This window comes from Clarias gariepinus, chromosome 21, assembly GCF_024256425.1.
Source record: "Clarias gariepinus isolate MV-2021 ecotype Netherlands chromosome 21, CGAR_prim_01v2, whole genome shotgun sequence".
In the NCBI taxonomy this organism is placed as follows: domain Eukaryota; kingdom Metazoa; phylum Chordata; class Actinopteri; order Siluriformes; family Clariidae; genus Clarias; species Clarias gariepinus.
Window position 1 is genome coordinate 8,622,479 of NC_071120.1, and position 19,615 is coordinate 8,642,093.

The 19,615-nt window shown below is 36.8% G+C and overlaps 5 protein-coding genes across 6 annotated transcripts; all 5 read right to left on the reverse strand.

The window, feature by feature from the left end:
- Positions 1-1,158: 1,158 nt before the first annotated feature.
- LOC128509852 (histone H1-like) lies at positions 1,159-2,604 on the reverse strand. Its single transcript, XM_053481711.1, has one exon. The coding sequence runs from the start codon at positions 2,522-2,524 to the stop codon at positions 1,910-1,912; it is 615 nt and encodes a 204-aa protein (XP_053337686.1). The 5' UTR covers positions 2,525-2,604; the 3' UTR covers positions 1,159-1,909.
- A 7,210-nt stretch (positions 2,605-9,814) lies between these two features.
- Positions 9,815-11,395, reverse strand: LOC128509887 (histone H1-like). Its single transcript, XM_053481760.1, has one exon. The coding sequence runs from the start codon at positions 11,305-11,307 to the stop codon at positions 10,693-10,695; it is 615 nt and encodes a 204-aa protein (XP_053337735.1). The 5' UTR covers positions 11,308-11,395; the 3' UTR covers positions 9,815-10,692.
- Positions 11,396-13,047: 1,652 nt separating this feature from the next.
- LOC128509830 (histone H4) lies at positions 13,048-13,690 on the reverse strand. Its single transcript, XM_053481684.1, has one exon. It carries the CDS (start codon positions 13,532-13,534, stop codon positions 13,223-13,225), a length of 312 nt encoding a protein of 103 aa, XP_053337659.1. The 5' UTR covers positions 13,535-13,690; the 3' UTR covers positions 13,048-13,222.
- A 47-nt stretch (positions 13,691-13,737) lies between these two features.
- LOC128509829 (histone H2B) lies at positions 13,738-14,379 on the reverse strand. The gene has a single exon (XM_053481682.1). The coding sequence runs from the start codon at positions 14,306-14,308 to the stop codon at positions 13,934-13,936; it is 375 nt and encodes a 124-aa protein (XP_053337657.1). The 5' UTR covers positions 14,309-14,379; the 3' UTR covers positions 13,738-13,933.
- A 227-nt stretch (positions 14,380-14,606) lies between these two features.
- On the reverse strand, positions 14,607-18,953 carry LOC128509453 (lysosomal membrane ascorbate-dependent ferrireductase CYB561A3). 2 transcript variants are annotated; one of them, XM_053481203.1, is made up of 6 exons: positions 18,892-18,953; positions 17,457-17,655; positions 16,980-17,188; positions 16,296-16,450; positions 15,336-15,504; positions 14,607-14,959 (listed from the first exon to the last, which is right to left on the reverse strand). In XM_053481203.1, exons 2-6 carry the CDS (start codon positions 17,641-17,643, stop codon positions 14,936-14,938), a joined length of 744 nt encoding a protein of 247 aa, XP_053337178.1. In that variant the 5' UTR covers positions 17,644-17,655; positions 18,892-18,953; the 3' UTR covers positions 14,607-14,935. The 2 variants fall into 2 exon arrangements, with proteins under 2 accessions (XP_053337178.1, XP_053337177.1); XM_053481202.1 differs by lacking the exon at positions 18,892-18,953 and adding an exon at positions 18,271-18,380.
- Positions 18,954-19,615: the final 662 nt, after the last annotated feature.

Here is a 19,615-nt window from a genome sequence, read left to right on the forward strand (position 1 = left end):
AATTGAGACTTATAAGAGACTTAAAAGCATCTGGTGTTCTCCAAGTATTTTACTGACCTGTAAGCAAAATAGAACCTGTATTCTCCTGTTTTATGCAGATCACTGTTTTACCTTTGACTAGTTTTGGAATAATGAATGCGCACAAACACTGGTGCCTTTTCTCTAACACATTTACACACTAACACTGCTCTGTCTGGATTAGGTAAAGTTTGGTTAATTCGTTGTATTTTTACATGAATATTTTTGGAACATATTATGCTCGCAATCCAAGGTTTACCTGTATAGTGTCAACTGTCTAAAATACCTTTACCTAACTGTATATATATATATACAATACCAAGAGTAAAGAGTTTACAAAGCTCTTTAGTACAGTTTGAGACCATCGGTCTGGCAGGGGGAAGGGGAATATTGGGTCCTATAAAATCCTGTGATTGCATCTCAGGGAAGGTTGTTTATTTAGTCTTAAAAGTTTTCAGGACACTGTATTCCCTGTTGTCTCAACAAATACCACTGTACGAAGCTGGGCCAACAATACAGTAATACTTAATTTAACATTTATCTAGTTGGAGTTTTTACAGTGTAAATGCCATTCACCTCTCTGACCCAATCTTCCTCAGCAGACATCTGGTTAAAGAAAACAAGACAAGCCATTTAAAGAAAAAGTTTTATCATTTTTAAACAATCTTTAATTATGATAAATATTAAAGTTATCAAAATAACTATATAACACCAGGGTGTATAAAATGCAATTTCTGGAATTCTATTGATGGGTTAAAGCTATTTTTTTTTTATTCTACCAAACATCTTGACAGATTTGTTATACAGTAACAGACTGCTCCCATCAAAGGGTCGCCACAGGGGACCATCCGATCCACAAACAACTCGGTACAGGTTTTACACCGGATCCCCATCCTGATGCAACCCTCACCTTTTATCCTGGCTTGTGCTCGGCACTGCATCCAGTGGCTTGGGTTTGAGCATTGAACCAGAGACCTTCGCATGGCAAAATTAAAGGTATTTACAGAAATATTTAACAAAGTTTTAGATCTAGAAGTCTAGAAGAGCTAATGAGGTCAATTGTGAATGATTCTCCATTTTCAATAACCTTAAAGTTTCTACAGAAAAATGTAATGTTCCAGTAATAACTACACAAAACTCTGGATTTACTTTGAGTTTTATTGCAAGTTTGTGTATTAAAAGTGTTTTGTTTTTTTAAACAAATGATTTAAAGTTTCAATAAAAAAGAAAGGGCAGGGAGAGATGTCATATCACAATCTACAAGAAAGCAGTAATCTTTAAACACACAAAGTAATAATAATAAATTACCATATTTGTTCTGTACAGGAAACTGAATTCAGGATTTATATTTAAAAAGAGAGACATGAAAATAAAATGCACACAGACCTATATATATGGAGAGTAGGGCAAAACTTGCTTGTTTGGTTTCCCCAGGCCTGTGGTCTAAGCGGCTCGGAAAATAAATGGGAGGCTGCAGAAAGACTCGGATTAGTGCATGGTGTGCAGAGAGGTAGTGAGAGTGTGTCGTGTTTTCAGATTCCACTCAATCAATAGCAAAATTTTCATTCAAATATTCCATCACAGTTTATGCGATAAAAAAGCCAAATAGGAACAAAACCTCTATTTACACATATAAGTAATATAAAAAGTATTTTGTCAAACGTTTCTAATATATAGATAAGAATGAAACATTTATATAAACAAAGATCTCCACAAACCAAATTTTTTTTTTTTTTTGTGAAGCATGGCTCTTTGTAATCTCTCTGGTGATTCTTTACAAGTCTCTAAAACACATCCTTCTCTTGTAGCTCTGCGCATGCTCAGTCCATTTTGTGAAAGCCCCGTGTCTCTTTAAAAAGTCGTTTAGGAGTTGAGAGCATGGTGGGGTCTCTTACTTCTTCTTGGCAGATGTCTTCTTTGCCTTGGACACTTTGGGTTTGGCTGCTTTAGGCTTCGCTGCTTTCACCTTCTTACTCGGGCTCTTGCTCACTTTCTTCGCCGCGGGTTTCTTCGCCTTTTTCGGGCTCTTAACAGCCTTTTTGGCCGCGGCAGCTGCCGGTTTCTTCACTTTCTTAGGCGCCTTCTTAGCAGCCGGCTTTTTGGCCGGTGATTTTTTAGGCTTGGCCGCTTTAGTGGCTGTTTTTTTCGGAGCAGGCTTCTTGGCTTTGACTACAGGCTTCTTGGCTGGCTTCGTCACCGCACCGCCTTTGCTTACTTTGAACGAACCAGACGCTCCGGTGCCCTTGGTCTGCACGAGCGAGCCTTTCTTAACGAGCGATTTGAGCGCAAGCTTGACGCGAGAGTTGTTCTTCTCGACGTCGTATCCTCCGCCCGCGAGCGCCTTTTTCAGCGCGGCCAGGGACATCCCTTTGCGCTCGTGAGACGCAGCCACGGCTTTAACGATGAGATCTGAAACACTCGGGCCGGACTTTCTCGCCTTTGCTGAGGATTTCTTTTTGGGCGCTTTGGCAGTGGGGACTGCAGGAGCGGGCGCGGTCTCTGCCATCGTTTGGGTGCGTTGAAAAAGTTTGATGAGAACGTTTACGGCGTCCGAAAAAACCACGCACGTAGTGACGATGTTTACGTCGAACAGCTGAGGGCGACATATAAACCGGCGATGAGAACCTTATAGACTCAACCGAGCGCTCGACTGCACCCAGCAGTACAGAGTGGATATTAGATGTGTTTTCTTACCTCAAGAAACACTGTAATTTCCGAACAAATGATCAATAAATCGCCCTGCAAAAACCATTCCCCGACAGCTGAGTTCCCGGTTTGCATGGACAGCCACTTGTTTGCTCGGTTTGCCCGGCCATTTTATTTAAAATGACAAAAACGCAGCCAAATCTGCAGGAGGACTGAGTGGTGGAAACCGTACTTCCTCTATTCTTTTAAAGTTTTTTTCACAAAATCCGAGATGAAATACAGATTTTATAGAGAATGTACACAGAAGAGAATCTGATCCACACACACATGGTCGATTTACCCATCTTTCATTAAAACCGAGTAGTTTTAGCGGATTTTTATCGGCGGAAGTAGCACACTTCAAGCCTGTCGCCATTTCAACCTCTCTTAATCTTGTTTTATCCCACCGAACATTAATTATGCCCCATTTTTGCCAAACATTCTAACAATAAACACAAAAAGGCAATAAAACCGTCTCGTTCGGAAGAAATGCCCAGTCCTCGGAATTTCTCATTTGAAACGGGGATGTTAGCATTAACGGTGTGTGGGTTGTGTCCTATACTGGGTATTGTGGCTAACTCTAAAGACTTGTGTTCTCCGTTGAGACGTCGAGTTTTGTACTCACGTTAAATTAAAAGCTCACTAAATCAACACAATGCTTATTATTAATGTGTAGCAGGACTTCGGGCATGAGTTATAACTGACCGTAGCTTAATGCTAATGGAGACATGTAGACTGGATACTCTAAGTTACAATAGATACATACACAGTAACGTCCGAAGTTTGATTTAACACCCGTTTATCTCAGTCCAAAGGGACTCCTATAAACACTTCTGGATATTACTTCAGCAATGTAAGTGTAAATTCAAAACTGAGGAATTTGCTGTGTGACCATACCTATTCCTGTCACTTCACGTTTTTTTTTTGTTTTTTTTAAATATCTTTAACTTTATTTACTAAGACTTATCTTGAATTTTGGGTCAAGATCACCGTATGTAAACAGTAAAAATGCTGGTTTAATCCCTGAGATAATATTGATAGCAAAACTATTCTGTCACTGTAACTTGTGTATATCCTGATATGAGGTGTACTTATGAGTTTAACACTAGTAGTGATCTGGTGGTACATCACTGTGTAAGTGTGTATAAAGCTAATATATATATATAATATATATATATATATATATATATATATATATATATACATATGTATATAAATGGGGAAACTAATTGTTATAAGCCTATTATTATTATTATTGTTATTATTATTATTATTATTAGGCTATTATTATTATGTTTTTATTTACCATTTCAGTCAAAAGTTTTCCACACCTTCTATTTCAATGCTTTTAAATTTGTGGTTTATTTTCTACATTTTAGAAGAATAATAGAGATTTTAAATCTACAAAATAGCACACACACATATACTGTATAGTGCCGTGAAAAAGTATTCCCCCCTTCGTAGATGATGTTTTTTTTCCATATTTGTTGCACTAAAATTATAGAGATTATCAAACTAATTTTAATTTCCATATTTCACAAAGATAACCGCATAAATACAACATGCTATTTTTAAATGATTACATTTAGTAAAGGAAAAAAAAATAACTGTCCAAACCTGCCTGGCCCTTTGCGAAAAAGTAATCAAGCATTTGTGATAACTGATAATGGGTCTTTCACATCGATGTGGAGAAATTTTGGCCCATTCTTTCACGCAGAATTGTTTTAATTCATCTTTAAATGTGTGCGAGCACAAAGGGCCTGTTTAAGGTTCTCAATCTAATTTAAGAATGATTGTGGTGTGTTCTTTTTGCTCGGAAGTGGCTTTCATTTTTTACCAGTCTCTTTCTCATTTTATTACGAACACTGACCTTAACAAGTGATCGTTATGCTCTTGGAGTAAGTTTTAGTAGGCCGACCTCTACGGGAAGATTCACCTCTCTCCCAAGTTTTCTCCATTTGTCGATATTGGCTTTTACGTGGTTTTCTTTGTGTCAATTATTTAAGTGTGACAAATATGCAAAAGGGGTCACTAACTTTGCTCCGGTACATGATAAATCTCCGGTACAGAGAGTATGAAATAGTTTAACCTATAGGTTAACCTTTAGTTATTTACAATTTGTGTTACACGTGTAAAAAAAACAAACAAAAAAAACAAGCCGCTTCAATGTAAAAAAGTTTAGTTACAAGTTGCACTGCTTTTTTAGGTTTCCTCAATTTTTAGAGGAATGCGCTGGCTGATGTCAGGGTTAACCCCCTAGAGGGCGCCTAGCGCCCAAAGACCCTTAATGTGTTTTTGTTGTGGTTTTTTTTATTTTAGTTGAACTTCATTTCCTATAATGCACCTCGATCAGGTGATGAGAGCACTCACCTGAACCGAGTTGGCTGATTAATTAGAATATAAATACCCTGTTTAGGTTCAGTTTAGGTTGTCTGGCATTTGTTATGGTTAGTGTTTATGGTACAAGTAAAGTTTTCTGTTGGGCTCCAGTTAAAAGTGTTTTGTTTAGTTTTGCTTTCTTTTGTCAGAAAAATAACATCTTTAACCGTCAACGCTGTCTCTGCGTTTATGCCATGCCGACACAAGACCCACGTTCGTGACAGCTGAATAAAATATTTAACAATGCTACAAATACAATTAAAGTCAGCTCAAGTAGAATTAGTTGTGGGGCCAATTAATTATATTTATCAAGGGTTGCCTTAGCCCAACTTTTTATCTATTAAAAAGGTAAGCTGTCTCCCATTTTATCCCCTTGGTTCAAGTTATTCTGTTTCTATAAAAAAAAAAACAAGTTAGTCGTATTGCTATAATGCTGGGTTAATTCTACCACATAAATTGGTCAAATGTTAGATGTTGGTTTATTTTAACTGGAATGTTGGGTTAATTCTACCTCACAAATAGGTTATTATTATTTTTATGTTTTACAGTATATATATATATATATATACATATATATATATATATATATATATATACCCATGTCTATTAAACAGTTAAACTACTTTGATATACTGGTCTATTACAAAAAAAAAAAAAACTTCTGGGTTTTGCAAACCGTACATATATGCAATAAACAACATCCTATTAAATGTTCATACACAGGGAGACTGGGGAGGAGCTTCTTCCCGCAGGCGATAAGGTCTCTTAACCACAACACAACACAGGACTAATAACATCTTTTTGCAACATCCAACACTGACTGGGCATCCATGGCCCCTCTGGACACATTCATGCACACTTTGCACTACATATTTATATTTTTATATTTATATTTTCATATTTATATTTATAGTATCACCTGTACAAATTACTTTAATAAGACACTTTATCATATTTATATTTTCATCTATGGACCACTGCACAAATCACTTTAAATAAGACACTCACAAAGTCACTTTTTATGCATATTTGCACACCAGAGCCATTTGAAACTTCTAAATTTCTGTTTTGACAAATTTCTATTTTTATTTTCTATATTTCTATATCTGTTATATTGATATTTTGTTTCACTAGTTTATCTTATTTTCTAACATATTTATTTTATTACAGTATATTGGTATATTTTTTGTACAGCATATTTTACTAGTTAATTTTTATTAACTTATTTCTTTTATTCATATTTATTTTCATGTGAGCATTTCACTGCTTGATTTTAAGCTAATTACAGAGGAAATGCATTGTCATAGCTAGTGTCATACTGGCACATTACAATCACCCAAATATTAATACTTCAATCTAGTAGTTATCTGTACAGCTGTGGTACTTTTTCTGAATTCCTTGCTAGTGAAAAACGGGAGTCATAGGGGAAATCGGGAGGGTTAGCAGGTATGCATATTTGTGAGAAGATCAGTGTTTTGTAACACCCCAGCATTTTATTCTCTCAAGCAGTGAGATTAATAAAGTTCTAATGTTAATGTGGTTTCTAACGCTTATACCTACCTAACTAAATGCCTGCGTCATGCTGGCACTACAGTTAACAGTTTAGTGTTCATTCATCACCACACCATCTTTGTACACCCTGCAAACATTCTACAAAGAAAGCTAAAAAGCTCAGACAGCTTAGCCGTTTCTTTCACACATAGGTGGGGTTCTTTGACTAACTAGCAGCAATTGTCAGCTAAATTATTATACCTCAAATCAGCCTGAATGTTTGAGTGTAATCTTAACACGGTAACAAAAATGTTACATATAGTGATAATTTTTTAGTCATATGTGACTTAGGTGAGTGAACATGTGTATACAGACCTTGTATTTAATGTCATTTTCCCATAAATGCACAAGGAGGATGAACCGTCATTAGCAGGGTGGGAACTCAGAAGAGAAGACACGAAGCTGACAGCCGCTGAATACACCGGTGAACTTTGGGGGAGGGGCCAAGCAAATTTCAACCCAGCAGCTGGGTTACACAAAAACTACCCAACTCTCTGTAAATAACCCAGAAAAATGACTCAACAGAGGCAACCCAGCGCTTGGATAGAAAAAACAACCCAGCATTTTTTTGTGTGTGGATAACACCAGATGTCTTTTACTGATTATTTTATAATACAATATCATAAACATTTTTAAAAACTAGCAAAGATGAATGTCAGACAAAAAAGAGTCTATGGCAACAAGAGTTTGTTTTTTAGCATCTAAACCTGAGGGGAGCATATCTCTCCAAGTCCAAAAGAAATCGTTTGGATGGCTTTAGAGGAGTCCAGTCCTTTTCGTTCTCAATGTTCAGAACACAGACCTGACCATCACTCATAAAGCTGTTGCATAGTCACCCAGGCCCTCTAGGACTACTACAACTTTATTGGCTTGTTCATGCTCCTCCTGTAGATCCAAAAGGCCAACCGTCACCCCTCTGACCCAATCTTGCAGAGCTTTGGTTAAAAAGAACAAGAGCATAAAATATATTAATAAGGCTATATGCCACCAAAGTGTGTAAAATAGTGTTTCTGGAATTCTAATGATGTGTTAAAGATACATATTGCTTCATTTTTTAAAGAGTTTGATATTTGCAAGAGTTTAACTTTGTCATACTCAGGAGTAACTACAGGTTTGGAATTATGTTTTAAATTAACCGGGAAGTTACTCCATTCGGTTTTCATACTTTAGTTAACTGAAATAAAACTCGTAACCACAGGCAGTCAAAGATAGCAATTTCTTTTCTTTTTTTCTTTTTATATATGACTGTTTCATCAAATTCACAAAATGCTTTGCAAACCTGCAATAATCTACAGATCACACCACAAGAGGGTGACAAGAGCTTTTGAAAAAGACCACAAGGCATTAGTGTGGTGTGCTTAGTTTCATATCATATTTTAGTTTACTCTAGTGATTAGTTAAACAGAAAGGAATATATCAGCTCATATTGCTATATATTGAAATTGATGTAATGACCACAGAATATGAGGGGAAAATATGTTTTCACTGCTTTCAAATACACAAAAGGCATTTTTATTGCTGAAAATGGACATTAACACGAATTAAGTATAGAATAACTCACACAAGGGTGTGCTGTTTTAGGAAAATAATTACTGACAGTAAAGTGATGGAAGTGGAGTCACTGTTACAGATTAATTTTCTGTAACAGCTTGACCTGATTTTCTAAGCAATCAGGTTTGAACATTAAATCTTACTGCAGCATTTGATTACATTATATTTATGAGGTCACTTTGCATGTAGTATCACAACAGAAAACATACCCTCATTGTCAATGCTCACTCACTCATCTTCTATACTGCTTTATTCTGTATTCATGGTCGCGGGAACCTGGAGCCTATCACAGGAGGCTTATTACCCACTGGACAGGGTGCCAATCCATCGCAGGGCACACACACATACACACACACCACGGGCAATTTGGGAACGCCAATTAGCCTAACCCGCATATCTTTGGACTGTGGGAGGAAACCCACCAAGCATGGGGAGAACATGCAAACTCCATGCACACAGAGACAGGAATCGAACCTGGCCGGGAATCTAACCCGGACCCTGGCAGTGCAAGGCGGCAGTGCTAACCACTACACCACCGTGCCACCATCATTGTCAATTCTGGTTTTTTTTTTTTTCATTTAGATTTTGCAATAAATCCGTAATTAATAATACATATCTTAACAGCATGGCATGGTATTTGAGGAGTAAGAAAAAGCCTGCTATGATATCATGAATTTACTTGCTATCTCTTCTTTTTTACATAAACAAACCACATTAATATAATATTTTTAAAAAAGGACCAGATACTAAATGTTTGTTTCTGTTAGTCAAAACAATTAGTAGACTCATTAAAATATCTGGATAACACCAGATGCTTAAACATCACAGATACTTTTATATTTAAACATCATAACTTTCAGTTTTATATAATTAAATTGCAGGCATTTTTAGCACACCTATATTTGAATAAAGTGATTGAATTACCCTTTCCTTAACTGATCTATGAGTATAAAATGTAAGCAGAACCAAAATGTTCCATAACAATTCATAGACATTCATATACAAGATTTGGAATTCTGTTAATGTTAGCTTTAAAACTTCAGCAGTCTTTGTCAGTGTTTTTAACTCATTTATGTTAATAAACTGCCTGTTCATTACCTTTAAAGTAAGATTAATTACTTAGTAATGTTTAGGCTAAGAAAGTCTAAGTGGCACTCGTCTAATTCTTACAATTGGAGTAAAGTTAATGTGAATAAAAATTACAATTTGGAATATATACTTTTTTAAATAAAGAGAAATTCTGTACTATAAGTAATTTTGGCGTTTCTTTCTTGCTTCTTAGTTATGTTCTTATAAAATTAAGTGACCGTACCTCAGTGAAGGTCAGTTGCTGGATCAGCTTGAATGTATTAGTTCATTCAGTATGTGTTTTAAAGTTATCAAGTACACAATGTTAACTGTTGTCTCTGCAAATTCCACTGTATAAAGTTAGGCCAACAATACAATATTAATGGATTCAACATTAACAGTTTTTACAATCTTTCAAGAAATATTCAACATAACTCATATCTTTGATATCTGAATAAGAGCTAATGATACAATGTAGATTGTGGATGATGCTCCATCTTTAATAGCGTTATAATTCTTGCAGTAAAGTATAATGTTGCAGTAATAACTACACAAAAACAACTTTGGGTTTTACTTAGGGTTTATTGCAAGTTTTTGTATTAAATCTGTGTTTATTTTTTGTTTTTTTACATAAATGCTTAAAGGTTTGGGTGACAAAGAGAAACAGAGAGATGTTATACCACAACTACAGAAAAGCAATTATTGTCACTCTCTCTCACACACACAAAATAATAAATTAACAAATTTTATTATGTACAAAAAACTTCAATCAGGATATATTTGCCAAGAGAAACATGAGACTATGTGGACAGACTTTTTAAGAGATTAGATTTAAAATGGAATTAAAACATATCAAATTGTATTTACAACTAGAGATTTAGTGTAGAGATTTTTGTTTGTCTTACACAGTTTGTTTTCCCCAGGTCTGTAGTCTAAGCGGCTCGGAAAGGGACTGAAGTGCTGCAGAATGCCTTAATCAGATTAGTGCATGGTGTGCAAAGAGGTAGTGAGAGTGTGTCGTGTTCTCAGATTCCACTCAATCAATAGCAACATTTCCATTCAAATATTCCATCACAATTTATGCGATAAAAAATAATTATAAATAAAACAAAACCACTTTTCTACCTACTGATAAGGATGTCACTGATAAACACATGTAAGCAATAAAAAAAGTATTTTACCAAACAAAAAACATTATATAAACAAAGATCTCCACAAACCCTGTTTTTTTGTGAAGGTGTGGAAAGCTCAGATGGAAACATGGCTATAGTTAAGTGTGCCGCTGTTTGAAATCTCGCTGGTGTTTCTTTACAAGTCTCTAAAACACATCCTCCTCTTGTAGTTCTGCGCATGCTCAGTCCAAATTTTACCATTTTGACAAAACCCTGTGTCTCTTTAAAAGGTGTTGTCGTTTAGGAGTTGAGAGCATGGTGGGGTCTCTTACTTCTTCTTGGCAGATGTCTTCTTCGCCTTGGACACTTTGGGTTTGGCTGCTTTAGGCTTCGCTGCTTTCACCTTCTTACTCGGGCTCTTGCTCACTTTCTTCGCCGCGGGTTTCTTCGCCTTTTTCGGGCTCTTAACAGCCTTTTTGGCCGCGGCTGCTGCCGTTTTCTTCACTTTCTTAGGCGCCTTTTTAGCAGCCGGCTTTTTGGCCGGTGATTTTTTAGGCTTGGCCGCTTTAATCGCCGTTTTTTTCGGAGCAGGCTTCTTGGCTTTGACTGCAGGCTTCTTGGCTGGCTTCGTCACCGCACCGCCTTTGGTTACCTTGAACGAACCGGACGCTCCGGTGCCCTTGGTCTGCACGAGCGAGCCTTTCTTAACGAGCGATTTGAGCGCAAGCTTGACGCGCGAATTGTTCTTCTCGACGTCGTATCCGCCGCCCGCGAGCGCCTTCTTCAGCGCGGCCAGGGACATCCCTTTGCGCTCGTGAGACGCAGCCACGGCTTTTACGATGAGATCTGAAACACTCGGGCCGGACTTTCTCGCCTTTGCTGAGGATTTCTTTTTGGGCGCTTTGGCAGTGGGGACTGCAGGAGCGGGCGCGGTCTCTGCCATCGTTCGGGCGCGTTAAAAAAGTTTGATGAGAACGTTTACGGCGTCTTGAATAAAAAAAAATACGCACGAAGTGACGATGTTTACGTCGAACAGCTGAGGGCGACATTTAAACCGGCGATGAGAACCTTATAGACTCAACCGAGCGCGCGGCTGCTCCCTGCAGTACAGAGTGGACTTCAGATGTGTTTTCTTACCTCAAGAAACACTGTAATTTCCGATCTAATGATCAATAAATCGCCCTGCAAAAAGCCTTACCCGAGAGCTGAGTTCCCGGTTTGCATGTCTAGTCCCCGTTTTGCTCGGTTTGCCCGGCCATTTTATTTAAAATGACAAAAACGCAGCCAAATCTACGGGGAGACTAAGTGGTGGAAACCGTACTTCCTCTATTCTTTTACAGTTTATATCACAAATTTCGCGATAAAATACATATTTTATAGAGAATTCACACAGAAAAGACTCTGATTCACACACACATGGTCGATTTACTTGGACTTTCCTTAACAGCGAGTAATTTTAGCGGATTTTCAGCGGTGGAGGTAGCACACTTCAACCCCGTCGCCATTTCAACCTCTCTTAATCTCACAGAATCTTGTTTTATTCCACCGAACAATAATTATGGCCAATTTTTTCAACAAATAAAAATTAAAAGCGAATAAAATTGTCTCGGGCGGAAGAAATTCCCAGACTTTGGCATTTTCATATGAAATGGGAATGTTAGCATTAGCAGTGTGTGGGATGTGTCTTATACTGGGTATTGTGGCTAATTCTAAAGAGTAATGAGTTTTGTGCTCATGTTAAATTAAAAATTCGCTATCACCATAGTGCTTATTATTGATGTATAACAGACTAATTATTATGGACAGTTAGTAGCTTAATATGCTAATAGAGACACATACAAAATGGTTAATCTGAGTCAGATACATTTAGATACATCAACTTCTTATGAACTATTCCTGTCACATTACGTTTTTTTTTTACCTTTATCATTACTGCAAACAATAATTTTTTGTTGTGTTATATAATTTGTATTGATTAGTTCTTGTTTTCATTGTAACTGGAGAAGTCTTAACCTTACTTTCATATTGTCCTCTATGCATCGAAGTGAAAGCAGCACATTGAATCAGTGACCTAAACCGCATTTACTGAGAATTATATTCTGTTTGGTTTCATGATCAATTTATCTTATTACTGCTTTCATAATTAGAACATTGTGCTACATTTATTCACCAGAAAGATGTGATAGACTTCAGTCAGCAAATTTATAATCAACTTAACTGCAATGTGTTATTTATGTAACATCAGTTCTAAAAATAAAAAGGTCACCTTATACTTAAAATATATTTTTTTTAAATCAAGCAATATACCCCAGGCCTTAAATAACCTGATCATATACTACTTGCACTCTCTCCTGATTTAGTTATAATAAACAAACACCCCCCCTGCACTAAATCCCTAATTAAATTAGCTAAAAATCTCAGACTGACCATATATATATATATATATATTTAAACAAACATCATACAACCGTATAAAACTTAATTCTACAAAATATAAATGATTCTATAATAGCAATAAAATGCCTAATTTTAGTGGTTGTATATTTTAATTCGTTTTATATAAAATTATTCCACGGTGTATAAAACAAACTTAGTAACTTACTCTTGTAAGCACTATCTGGTATCCTAATAATTATACCATGTATAAACATTTATTTTTACCCCAAGACAAGAAAAGACAGAATTATAGAAAAGATGTTTATTTTATTGAAGGTAATCTAAAAAATTAAATTAAATAAAATAAAAACAGTAGAATTAAAAAGGCAGAGATTAGAGTTTGCTCTTTTTAGAGAATAAGTGGGCGGCCCTTAAAAGAGCCTTTGGGTGTTTTTAAGCGTGTGAAGTCCGGAAGTGTGTGCTCAGCCGCCGAAGCCGTACAGAGTGCGCCCCTGGCGTTTGAGCGCATACACTACGTCCATGGCGGTGACGGTCTTGCGCTTTGCGTGCTCGGTGTACGTCACGGCGTCGCGGATCACGTTCTCCAAAAAGACCTTCAGCACACCGCGGGTCTCCTCATAGATCAGCCCGGAAATTCGCTTGACGCCTCCACGGCGAGCCAAACGCCTAATGGCGGGCTTCGTAATGCCCTGGATGTTATCACGCAAAACCTTCCTGTGCCGCTTGGCGCCGCCTTTCCCGAGCCCTTTTCCGCCTTTTCCTCGTCCTGACATTCTGATGCGTTCGTACTCCTTTTAGTAATTGTGCGCAGTGATCGGAGAAATGAAGGGCAGCGTGTCAGCGAAGTCGTATATACCTAAGACGCGGACCTAATTGAAACCAGGAGGCTGTGTAATTGGCGCGGTGCCAAATCTGAACAACATGCCCAAAACATGGGAAGATTGTGTGTTTTATTCAATGTGATCATTTTTCTCGGTTGTTAATATTTATTGTTGATTTTTATTTCACATTGAACAGTGCATTGTGTTATATGTGTCAACAGTTCACTCGTTCTTTTGGCAAACACTAAACAAATGATTAAGACAGAAAATCAGCTCTTTCATAGGGACCTTGGTGGCCCTTAAAAGAGCCTTTTTTAATGTTTTGTTTCCACGTCGAGATGAAGGTGTTGATCACTTCGAGCTGGTGTACTTGGTCACAGCCTTGGTGCCCTCTGACACAGCGTGTTTGGCGAGCTCCCCCGGAAGCAGCAGGCGCACGGCGGTCTGGATCTCGCGCGACGTGATGGTCGAGCGCTTGTTGTAGTGCGCGAGACGCGACGACTCGCCAGCAATCCGCTCGAAAATGTCGTTCACGAAAGAGTTCATAATACCCATGGCTTTGGACGAGATGCCCGTGTCCGGGTGGACCTGCTTCAGCACTTTGTAAACGTAAATAGCGTAGCTCTCCTTGCGTGACTTCTTGCGCTTTTTTCCGCCTTTACCGGCTGTTTTAGTTACGGCTTTCTTCGAGCCTTTCTTAGGAGCCGCTTTTGCAGGTTCCGGCATCGCGATCACGAAAAAAAAAATATTATTCCAACTAAAGTAAAATGGGATCAAATAGGTGCCTCAATCCAGCAAATGAGTATATATACAGAGCATATGCTAATTTGAATCAAGAGAGCTTTGATTGGATGAAATGTCCCCTCTGTTTTTTATTGGCCAAGTTTGAATAGCATCAATTATGTTTTTTTTTTCCCTCTTACCAAACCGGTTTGGGCCGGATTGAAGAACAAAGACAGGCAGTTAGATGGGTCATACATTTGGAAAGATGTATTGTTTATGTAAAAAAAAAAACACAGACACATTTATTTTAAGATCTATATGTTCTTTATTCTCAATAGAAGATTTATATTATTTTCACTTCACATATTGTAGTACAGAGCTCCGAACATTCATTCTCTCTTTTTTTTATTTATCATGGTACACACTTTTTCGTTGATCTTTGTTTAGTGATGTGCTGATCTACTCTTAAAGAGAAAACACCTGGTGTAATTAGAAGTGAATAAATAATGTAATAAAAGAGCTAAAAGCAATAATTCTTTTCTGTATCTGTTTGTTTAATTGATCCAGAATGTAACCCATGAAGCAGACAGAATAACGTCACTGCATCATGAAAGATAAAGCTCTGAGACTTCAGCCGTCATTCCCTGGCAGTTGCTGAAAAGAAGAGTAGGGGGGGTAAAATGAATGCCTGTAATATATATTAGTATTATATATATAGTGTTTGTATAGCTATATAATACTGTAAAGCAATATATATATATATATATATATATATAGCTACACACACACACAGTATATTAGTTATTGCTTTACAGTATGGTGCATTTGTATGGCTCAATATTTACCACACAGCAATAAAAACTACACACCATAATGTCTAATGTCGCCTGAATTTCACATTGCAATGCATTTTTATGTAAGTAATATACACCTCCAGCTTTTAAGAAGCAAAACAAACAAGTATTGGTTGTATACATAGGAATTGCAACATCTTTCTTGTACACACACACACACACACACAAGGGCTCACCCTGTAGCCCGTCGATTCACTCCTTGATTCAGGACGTTGCCAGTTCTGATTGGACAGGATTTTCAAGACAACCAGTGCCAATGCCACGATGACGATTCCAAGCGAATTGCCGAGTACTGCCTCCGATGGCAGCTGGTTGTACGGCAGCGTCTCATTGGTTCCCTTCTTTCTAAAAGGACAGGCCAATAGCAGATCAGATTTGCTGTTAGGGCCCTTACCTACTAAGACTCCCTTTGTTTCCACTCAAAAGATTTGCTTCCTCTTTTTTTTTTTTTTTTGTTTAGACAAACGTGCAGTATGTAAACAGCGCTCATTGATACAGTCTGGCAAAAACTAAAACTAAAATCGAGGTCAATTAGCTATGACATGCTTGGTGTCCAGTAAATGTGCACCAGTTCAGCGTGGTGCAAAATGCATGTCTAAATGTCTATGAAATGCTTATGTATAAAATAAAAAAAATTGACAAAAAAACAGAGCCATATTTCTAATACAAACTTATTCTTCTATTTTGTGAGCATTTATATATAACAGGTATTACAGATCATTATTAAATGTCCTTTCTCCAGACTTGAAGTAAGGATCATAATAAGGTCTTGCATATTGTATTAAAAAGCAAGTTCCTTAATCTTTACCAGTTCTATATGTGGGCTTGATTTTTCCCCTCACTACTTCCTTTTAATGTACAAAGAAGGTGGATTTAAGGAGCTACATATTTCTACATAAATCTGGTTTTCCCCATTTAAAAGTTCAGAAAAATCCAATGACTGGCCATGTGTAGGAGGAAGTCAGTCACATTGGACCAGCAAGCCAGAAAGCAAAAATGTAGATGGGAAAATTCCTCCTTCTGTACGTGATCTCACACAACACAGCATTTACACTTTAGGTACACTAAGCATTAATCATAATTGACGAAATCAATTACTTAATTTAAAGAACCATCCTGATTTGTTTTTTACTTACAGTGACATAAACAGCTTCTCGTTAATGCCGGAGATGCAGGATACAACACTGAGGACTAGGATGATGGCTCCCATCCACACGTGAGCGGGTTTGATGAACGCTCGCAATGGCATGGGGGAACACGGAAGGAGGAATGCTCCAAATCCAGCAACCCACTAAACGTGCACACACACACAGAGAAGACATGGACATTAACTGACACACATAACACTTCATTCCATATCTTATGTTCAACTTATACTGCTGTAATACCGGCAAGCCATGTCTTTACCCTTTTATAACATTTTATATCGCTCAATCTGCACATCCTGTGTAACTTATACATTTTTATATATTTATATTCTAATCATATTGTATTGTAACTTTGTAAACTGTAAATTGTGCAATTTTTGAAATAAATTTTGAAATGTGAAATTGACTGCTGTAAAATCTAAGGTCATGAACATTTGTATAAGCATTTAATTGCATATCATATAGTCATTTACAAGAAAAATTAAATTAGAATAAAAATAAATAAATTTGAGGAGAGTATTATAAACTATTTACAAATACACTACAGATCTTAACAGGAAAAGTTCATATTCTTTCTTAAAACATAGCATTTCCATAGTCACGTATATATAAATTCATGCCACTGAAAAGAAAAGCTTTTTATATAGAGTTTATCTGGATGTTTTTCTGCACCTGAGCAGCAAACAGGGCACTGGTGAGGATTCCCACCCAGCTGTGCAGTGAGTATAAGTTGGGTATTTCATTGGTGTTGTGGTAGGTGAACACAGCACACAAGCCTATGATGGTGAAGATTAAAGCAAGCAGGAGGAGGCAGGCATGAAGAATCTTCCATGGCAGTTTATCCTGTGTCCAGGACAGCGGGATACGATACACCACAGCAGCTAGGATAAACATATTGGTAAATAAGATTTGGACATATGTGATTACATTGCTGATTGTGTCACTTATCCACATACATTTTGTCATCACATGCTCCAGATAATTATTTATATCCATGATAAACAAAATCAGTCATGCACTGTAATCCTTGAATGACTCACACACACACACACACACACACACACACACACACACAAGGCATAAATGTTCCTCACTCCCACGCATCACTAATCCTCCTCACATCACCATAAACAGTTTTTGGAGCCTTACCGTTTCCGTACAGCACTACCAGCCCGAGCACCATGAGCACGGGATGCCAGTTGAACTGTGTGATTTTCCCGTCCCAGGAAAAGCCACCCCGGTATGAGGCATTCCAGTGGATGACCAGCACCACACACACCAAGCTCAGCACCAAACACAGAATATAGGCCGTGTAAAAGGATATGTTCGCCCTCATCACTGGAATGACCTGAAACAATAGTTTTGAAATGACAGCCTCAGCCAGCGCTTTAATACTGGAATCACTAAAGAGCTCACAAATATGTCAGTGTAAATATTTCATCTGATTCTGTGTGGAGGTTCCTCATTAGATGATAAAAACAGTTCCTCGTTATGTCCCATGGGGAAACCCCTAAAGCAGCCCCTTTCTAAGGCTTTCATTTTAGGTTAAAAGTAGAGCGCTTAAAAAAAAAAAAAAAAACTAAATCCCTGACAAATCTTTTTCGTTAGTTTTATAGGCTACACGTGAATCTTGAGTGAATGTAGAATTCTTTTCACAACTTCAAGATTTTGTTCCTGAGACCTCTTGACTGACTAAAATCTTAGTATAACTGTACTATCTTAGTATTTAGTAGGTACTCTTAGTATGTACAGTCCTATAAACATTGATACTGGAGACTTCTTCCATAAATTAAAAAATTTACCATAATCAGTAATAATAATTTTATCATTCAGATTTCAATTGCATAGAAAAAAATAAAACCATGATTTTATTTAGAGACGGATCTACTGTCAGTGAGCTGTTACAGAACATTAATTAACACCTCCTGCGCAAATCAGAAGTTCTAGCCTAAAAATGACTTACCTCAACAAATGGGTTTAAAGCATATAAAAGTAAGTATCCTCTGAAATGACAAAAACACACTGGTGCCAGTGTGATGTGTGTGGGTGATCTGAAAGTTCCCAGCTTTTAGTGACATCACTACAAAAATAAAGCGCATGATGCTTTCAGTTCCCCTTTCCTCGCATCAGATTCTTTCCTCTTTGCCCAGGTGCACATGCAGAAGTGTATACTGTGTGTGTGTGTCTATATATATATATATATATATATATATATATATATATACACACACACACACACAGTATATATATATATATATATATATATATATATATATATATATAAACATATATATATATATATAAACACACATATATAAACACATTTTATATATTAAATATATTTCACACACACACAAATCAAACGCACTCGGTCACTGAATGCATGTGGACACGTTTATAAGTTTCAGGAAATGAACACGAAAACAACTTCATGCCGTTTCCACAGTAACCAATAACTTCCTTCTCGCGCGCCCAGTAAATAAATTGTATTAGTCGTTTTTTAAAAACTAAAATCAAGACATAAACTTATCATTTTCATGAGTTCTACTGCCTCGTTATCATTAGAATAATTTTTATAACACACCTTCTGACTTTGCTAGCTTAGCTGAAGTACCATTGTTTACTTCCGCCTTTCCTCAGCGCAATGCACCCTGGGTAATACAGTTTCTCTAACACACCAGTGGTTGAGACTGTTTATGTGATTAAATTCAATCACTTCTTTTCAGTTTTATACATTGTTTGATGTTTATTAGTAGTGTAAATACAAACAAAACATTATAAATATAGCATTCATTACTTAACTTTAAAACTGAACTAAATTAGTTTGTAATAATGTAGAGCATGTGATTCTTAGGGTAAGATGATAAAATATTGCACAGCATACCCATTTAAATGTTTTAGTTATTTTTCTTTTGTAATATATTATAGATTCATTTCATGTAAATTATTTCAAGCTTTTTTTCAATTATTCTTTAGAAAATTACAGTTTACTGCTCATGAAAAAAAAAAGAATCCAGTATCTCAAAATCTAAAAGAATATTTCATTTCGAGTTTGTGTAAGTTGCTATTCATACAGTATAAATGTATATAAACTGTATATCTCTTGGTCTAGTTCAGTACATGCATGGGGAAGACAGCTGACTTGTCAGATGTCCAGAATACTTCCTTTCCTTCAAAAGGAAGTATAAGCCACAGAAAGTCATCTCCAAGAGGGGTAGCTGACTCCGAATATAGTGCTGTTAATATGTAGTAATATGTTTTTGCTGTCTTTCTGATGGGTGTATTTTGTTTGTTCTGTTTTTTTTGTT

Coding starts and splice junctions, on each gene's coding strand:
- LOC128509453 (XM_053481203.1), bottom strand. CDS start 17,643: ATGAGGGCGAACATATCCTTTTACACGGCCTATATTCTGTGTTTGGTG. Junction 17,189..17,456: donor GGTAGTGCTGTACGGAAACG/GTAAGGCTCCAA, acceptor TGTTTATCCTAG/CTGCTGTGGTGTATCGTATC. Junction 16,451..16,979: donor GTGCCCTGTTTGCTGCTCAG/GTGCAGAAAAAC, acceptor GTGCACGTTTAG/TGGGTTGCTGGATTTGGAGC.
- LOC128509830 (XM_053481684.1), bottom strand. CDS start 13,534: ATGTCAGGACGAGGAAAAGGCGGAAAAGGGCTCGGGAAAGGCGGCGCC.
- LOC128509829 (XM_053481682.1), bottom strand. CDS start 14,308: ATGCCGGAACCTGCAAAAGCGGCTCCTAAGAAAGGCTCGAAGAAAGCC.
- LOC128509887 (XM_053481760.1), bottom strand. CDS start 11,307: ATGGCAGAGACCGCGCCCGCTCCTGCAGTCCCCACTGCCAAAGCGCCC.
- LOC128509852 (XM_053481711.1), bottom strand. CDS start 2,524: ATGGCAGAGACCGCGCCCGCTCCTGCAGTCCCCACTGCCAAAGCGCCC.